The 7,059-nt window shown below is 36.5% G+C and overlaps 1 protein-coding gene across 1 annotated transcript; it reads right to left on the reverse strand.

Annotated features, from left to right (window-relative positions):
* Positions 1 to 4,509: 4,509 nt before the first annotated feature.
* Positions 4,510 to 6,500, reverse strand: GCK72_012682 (uncharacterized protein; the record flags this gene model as incomplete). Its single annotated transcript, XM_053729314.1, has 5 exons — positions 4,510 to 4,685; positions 4,811 to 4,947; positions 5,000 to 5,057; positions 6,136 to 6,305; positions 6,349 to 6,500. The coding sequence occupies 5 exons, from the start codon at positions 6,498 to 6,500 to the stop codon at positions 4,510 to 4,512; spliced, it is 693 nt and encodes a 230-aa protein (XP_053584086.1).
* Between the last annotated feature and the right edge of the window lie 559 nt (positions 6,501 to 7,059).

A 7,059-nucleotide genomic window follows, 5' to 3' on the forward strand; every position in this document is an offset into this window, starting at 1 on the left:
AGCTATCGTATTATTTTAAAACACAAACTTTCTTTTAAATTCCCAAAAAACCCCAAAACTAACCTGCGAAAGTGCAAAAAGCGCAGCAAGAATCAAAAAAGAACACCTCATTTCTCCGTTTCCTTTGTCAAGAAAAAAGATTTCTCTTTTGTTGACAAGTGAGGCCGACCCGCCCGTTGGCCCCTGGTTTTATACACTTTTCTTCTCCGTTTTTCTCTTTTTTCTCTCTGCTCTCTCATCTCCTCTTTGTCTCTAAGTTTTGTGGGCGGAGTCAAGGATGGATGGGAGGAGGAAAGTTTGTTATTTTGATATCTCTGGAAGAGGGAGAGGAATCAAGAGGCCGACGATCAGAAGAGACTGAGATAATGTAAACTCATTTGGTTTATTGTGATGAAATTTGAGAAGGAAATGAGTTGGAAGCCACCTGATTTTGTTGAGATGCGTCACTTTACGGTGATGAGTCATTGGGTTAGAACTGAAAACATATCAATTATCAAACAGAGGTCAGTAGTTTAGAAATATTGAGGGTTGAATGGGAAAAAAATTGGTATTGAAATGTTTTCAGAATATCATAAGTTAGGAAAGTTGTGAAACAGAAAATATTGAGATACTGTTTCATTTTCTCTAGATTAGCTGTTTAGTTTTTGAATTTTTGAAAAAAAAATCTTCAAATTACAAAAATCTCGAGACGACAAAAGCAATTCACGAAAAATTTCAAAATGATTGATACTTGGAGGACCTTTAAAACTTTCCCAAGCCACCGAAACAATAGCATATTTACTGTTTCTCATTGAATATTTCTCATCATGAAATGTGTTTCAATTGATCGGTAGATTTTGCTCTATCTTTTTGAGAATAAATGTAGAATAAAAATAAGAGTTAGGTTAATCTAGACATTGAACTATCATATTTTTTGTGGATTGGATTACATCACTGCCTTTTTGAATGACGGTCCTACTTTTTAACCACATGTAACAGTATTCGTTCATTTATACAGATAAAGCAATGCTTGCTAGTAAGAAATTAACGTAGAAGATGTCAAAAAAAGCAAAAATTTTCCAGAATTGCAAAAAGTCATCGACAAAACGAGTCAGCTTCCCGATTCAGCATCATATGAAGCATATTATTCTGAATTCGAGATAAAATAAAAGGACTAAAACCAACGGGAAATGTGTAAAGTAAAACATGTTGTGGAGCAAAATTTGGTTGTGATTATTTCATGTTTCATTCTGGTCAGTTTGAGAAAATCTTGTCTAATGGGAAAAATTAACACTCTGTGAACTCTCGTAAATTAATGTAAAGTTATGAGCCTCCAAATTTTTTGCAAACTTCAGAAACAGGAATTCGTAAAATAAGTAGCTCACCAATAAATTGATAAAGAACTTTAAACTTTAAAAAATATCCTTGCACTCATTGCCAGTTTTTGAATCCATTTCCTCTTTTTGAGACCATATATTGTATCAGTATTTTTTCACTGGATCAGATATTCTTATAGGATAAAAGTTGTCGGTTTCAGAAAAACCTTTTCCAGATGAGAAATATGTTGTGCTTGTTATATACTGTCTCCTCGAACCGAACATATAAATGAATACTACACATTCAGCGAGGAAGGATATTTGTAAACTTGGGGTTAAGTTTAAGTATTCGAAATTGTTATGCACGTAGAGTCCCGGACTACCTATGCAGACGCGCTCTATTGACGAGCATGGCACACATTGTCATAGCGGTGAACTTTAGAACTTTCTGTGCATACCGTGGTGAACATTAGACCGCTACGACAATGTGTGCCATGCTCGTCAATAGAGCGCGTCTGCATAGGTAGTCCGGGACTCTACGTGGTTACGGTGAAAATTGTGAACAAAGAACCAGTATTAGTATGACGATAAATCCTCTAGTTAATGGAAATAGTGAAACAGCAATTTTAGTAACCTGCATGTTTCGTGCATTGAGAAGACTCTTATCAATTCTTATTAGCGGAGTCACTAATTTCCAATAGTTACCAATAATTTATTTATTGTATTGTATTTTATTCTTATAAAAAATTATCAATATATGGGGCGGGAGGCTGAGAATGAGTCCCTCACGAGACCATTCAAAGGGTGGGTTAAAGTGAGAGAAGTGGGGCAACAAAAAAAAATAATGACCGGTATGAGGGGAATAAAAGAAGGCATTAAGAATTGAGCAATGTGGTAATGCGGGGAAAGGTGGTTTGGGAGTACAGAATAAGAATAAGCTCTAATAGCGTGTGATACTAGATGAGATTAGGGTATTGAACTCGGAAGGGGAGAGAAAATATGAGCTTTGGGAGGTAATGGCATTCCAGATGGGAATGGTGTGGGAAAAAAAGTCAGAGCACTTGGGTTTAATACAAATAAGATTCATAGGGCGACGGGTGGAGGAGGAAAACCGGATGTACGAATCTAGGTGTGGAAAGTATGAGGTACCGCTTAGAAATTTATATAGGAGGAGAAGCTGGGCTTTTAGTCTACGATGGCGAGAAGAGATTAAGTTGGGCTAGACGATCGGAATAGGAGGAATAAGTTATGTTACAGCGTTGAAAGATTTTCCTGGTGAAGAAACGGAGAGGAGTTTCTAGCGATAACGATAATTTAGAAGCAGGAGGGGGTGAGTATACTACAGAGCAATATTCAATAATGGGTAAAACATAGCACTTTGCATAACACCAATATTGATTACAATCAATCTTATTTTTCAAATGTTTGTGAAACAAAAAATAAATATATCAAACTCATTTCTTGCTGTTGCAGTATTTACCTTTTTGCTCGACAATTTGTATTTATTGTTGGGCTGTGTACTTTATGATCTGGCATTTTCGTTGAACTTGTTGTTTTCTGTAAATATTATAGTTGATGGACTTGTTATATTTCGGAGAACCATTATTGTATTTCGCGTTATGTGAATTCGTTTTATTATAAATACGCTGTTTTCTCAGTTCCTTGAATCCCGTTCCACTCCTCACAATAACACCAATATTCAATCAGTCAGACTCCACCATGTCCTCCCCTGGCACGTACCTCTTCTGGATCTCCGTCACTCATTTTGTCCCAAAACTTGGTTTTGTCATGACAATCACAGCTGGAACCATTCTCTTGCTCCTCAACTATTTCGGAGCACAGAAGAATTTTGGGTCATACAAGTACCTTATCAGTGCGTTTACACTGCTCGGTATGACTTTTGCAACAGTGGAGATTTTTGTGTGGCCGGTAATAACTTTTTATAAATTTAAGAGAAAAAAAAAAACTAAGTATTGAGAAATAAGTTTAGAACGTGCACAACTACAAAGCCGCCTTACTATTCTTCAGTTTTGAGGAATCATTCGGTTTGAGTGGGTCGTGGTCAAGGAATATACCTTTGGGTTAGTTTTCGGATCAACATTTTTCGATGAGAAAAACAATTTGGTCTATGCTCCAGGGGGTACAATGCTCAAGGGGACAAAGGGGACATTTACTCTTGGGGGTACATAGTTGATGCTCAAAGGGACAAAGTCTCAGAGGGACACATGCTCAAAGGGACACTAAGTTGTTGGATTTGAGGGGGCCCCAAGTTATACTCAAGGGGACAATGAAAAATTCTCAAGGGGACAACAGTTTATACTCAAGGGGACAACAGTTTATACTCAATGGGACAACAGTTTATACTCAATGGGACAACAGTTTATACTCAAGGGGACAACAGTTTATACTCAAGGGGACAACAGTTTGTAGGCAAATAGATAATGAGAATGCTGGAAGAGAGAGAAAAGAACTTACTAGAATAGTTATTATTTATCGATGAGGAAACACTAGCATCTCTTTTCAATCATTGAGAGATGTCTCATTACGTCTATTGTTTGACATGAGAGTGGAGAATGAGATGACTTTAGTGTCACAATTATTTGTCGAAATAATCGATTTCGAACTATTCATTATTGTTTTTACGTTTTTCTTTTCAAATTATTATCTAATAACAATTCATTATAATGAGATTTTGCTGATTTGTTGAACAATACGATATGTGTGCTGCGGAAGTATCGAAATGAAGCAATGGAGTAAACTGTCTGACGTTTTTCTAACTTTTAGTTTATCTGAGTGAATACTCAATTCAACTGAAAACAAGCAGAAATTATAACTGTCCTCGTCTATCATGAAGACTTTAAACGTACTGGCACACAAGCATTACATTTTTCTACCAAACTCTATTGAATACAAATGCTGAAAACTCCCGAAAGTGACTATCACACAATCGAGAGTTTTTGGGTTGGTAAGGAAAAACAAAACGTTTCCTGAAGCGATCTGTAAAATTATGAGAAGCAATAAAGATTATTATAGAAATATGAGATTAACAATAGATTTAAAATTTACTAGATAGTTTATTTAGAATTACATAAACCGACAGTTCTGGACAAAAACTATTGTCCGAAAAAATTAAACCAAATCTAAGAGACCGATTGAATCAGTGGTGAGTTGGAGCAGCGATGACCTTGACTGCGTTTCTCTCAGACGAGCGATTTCAGCCTTTCTGTTCTTTCTGATTCCACTTGAAAAGGAAGTACATTCCATCGTAGCTAGCGAGTGCGGCACGGCAGATGTTGGCTCTTCCGAATTGCTCATGAAGGTCAACGAGACTCTCTGGGTGTGGATTGCCAGATTCCACGGACAGCATCAGCCATCTTGTATGAGCCAAGGCTGAAAAATGAGAAATTTTCAATATTAACCAGCCAAAGATAAAGAAAGAGACCAGCAACAACTCGTTTCTGATTGAAACGACGACTTTTACTTTTTTTAGTATCGGAGGTCGTCACAATTCTTACCTGCTAAGAGTTCCCGATCCGCCGGTTCGTCTTGAGTTCCGTATTTGACAACATCCCTTAGTAGATCGACTCTCCTCCAGTTCCGTTTCCACGAGTGAAATCTTCTCCTTGATTCATCGAACGATTTCTGCGAGGATCTGGAACGAAACAAATAAAAAACTAGACAACGGGAATATTAGCATTTCTCACCGAGCCGCATGGAGATGTCGAAGAAGTTGCACGCATTCGGAGGAGCGAGGAGTAATCGCTGAAAATAATTCGTGTTCAAGAAATGAATAAGAGATTATTGAATTGAGAGAAAACGAGATGAGAGCGGCAAAAATCTTCAAAAAATGAGAGAAACAGGCCAAAAGATCAACAAAAATAGGCCGGATATATCAAAGAATAGGCAAAAAAAAACAAAAAATTTTAGGATTCTAGCGGAAAAGCAACAGAAATACCTTAAAAACAATAAAATTCACAAGAACAATTCCGAAAATCTCTTTAGAAATGAATATTATTACACTATATTACAGAAAAACTCGGAAAAGTACGAAAAAACTGGAAAAATTCTTAAAATTCGAAAAAAAATTCGTTCGAGAATGTTCGAAAGAACACCGCCTCGTTCCCATGGCCGAACGTTTCACGAGTTCTCGGCCACTTGTAGATTTACGGGGGCGTGTACTCTTGGAGAACAAGTAGAAAAACAATAAATATTTATCGAATAGTTTGCCTAATTCGGGGTATTTTATCATCGGTTGTTCTGCTACTTTGAGTGAAAATTCAAATTAAATTTATTATTTCGATTCACCCATAAACGAAAAAACTCAAATGATAAATTAAACTGGCTATTACTACGGAAAGTAATAATTAAAGAAAAGGAAAACAAAAAATCTGAAAAAAAACAAAAAAGAACAATTGAAAATAACAAGAGAATTGAGCAACATTCAATAAACATTAAGTATGAGTCTTCTTCAAGGAATTCGCTCTTGTATTGTACTTGGTTTGGCTGGATTTTTGTACGCGATTGCTGCGATGATGGTCGTCCGAAGATTTTCTGAACAGTCAGATTTTATTAAAGATTGAAAAAAAAACACCACTGTACCGAGAAAGTCGAGTATGCTTGGTTTTTGGAGATTTTGGGCTGTCCAAAGAGGAATCTATCTCAATGTTTTCGTCGCTTTTCAGAGCTCCTACGTTTGCTGCTTTGCTGGATTGATTTCTTTTTCTCGGGACGTTTATATTTTTTATAAATTTATTGAGCCTTCTGAACGTGGCGCAGTTGTCAGAATCAGAGCTGGATTCTGACTCCGTATGATTGGCCTGAAGAGAGTTCGACGGATTACTCTGTTTCTCCGTTTCATCACAAGCTGAATCTATCATCGTATCATCCGAATCGACTATTTCAGTAGGTGTTCGAATCGTCGTTTCTGTCATGTCGATATTAGAAGAGATGACTGAGTTTTCTCCATCAAAACTCGTTTCATTTTGTTCCGATGTTTTACCACGAGCAAATCTGAGAAAAAGTTGTTGCATGCATCTAATACGTTTTAACTCACCCAAGAAGGGTACGATCATCGTTGTTCCGCGAACTTGAAGTATATTTTCTTTTATTAAACCTTCTTGCTTCTTTTCCACTATTGATTCTTCTACTGAACTCTTTTCTCGAGATTTGTTTCAGATTTCTCCCCATTTCAGTCCAGCATCTCATTCTGGTATGAACCGGCAAAATAAGAGCAGTGGACAAACTGAAAATGTGGTACTGTTGTTCACAAACAATTCCGAAAATCTCTTTAGAAATGAATATTATTACACTATATTACAGAAAAACTCGGAAAAGTACGAAAAAACTGGAAAAATTCTTAAAATTCGAAAAAAAATTCGTTCGAGAATGTTCGAAAGAACACCGCCTCGTTCCCATGGCCGAACGTTTTCTGCACGCGGCCACTTGTAGATTTACGGGGGTCGTGTACTCTTGGAGAACAAGTAGGAAAATAAGAAATATTTATCGAAAAGTTTGCCTATTTCGGGGTATTTTATCACCAATTTTTCTGTTTTTTTGTTGTTATTTTTAGTACTCATCTAGAGCCATACACGTAAATTGTTTAAATTTAATTACAGTAGCGAGCATAAGTGAGCACCCCTTCATACTTTTATGTGTAACTCTGCTGAATCGTGTCCGTTTTGCATGAACTTTTTTTTGAAAGAAAGCCAAAGTATTCAGCAATAAGAAAATATGTTTTTTGAAAAATTTCCGTCACTGATTTTTT

This window comes from Caenorhabditis remanei, chromosome IV (assembly GCF_010183535.1).
Source record: "Caenorhabditis remanei strain PX506 chromosome IV, whole genome shotgun sequence".
Taxonomy (NCBI): domain Eukaryota; kingdom Metazoa; phylum Nematoda; class Chromadorea; order Rhabditida; family Rhabditidae; genus Caenorhabditis; species Caenorhabditis remanei.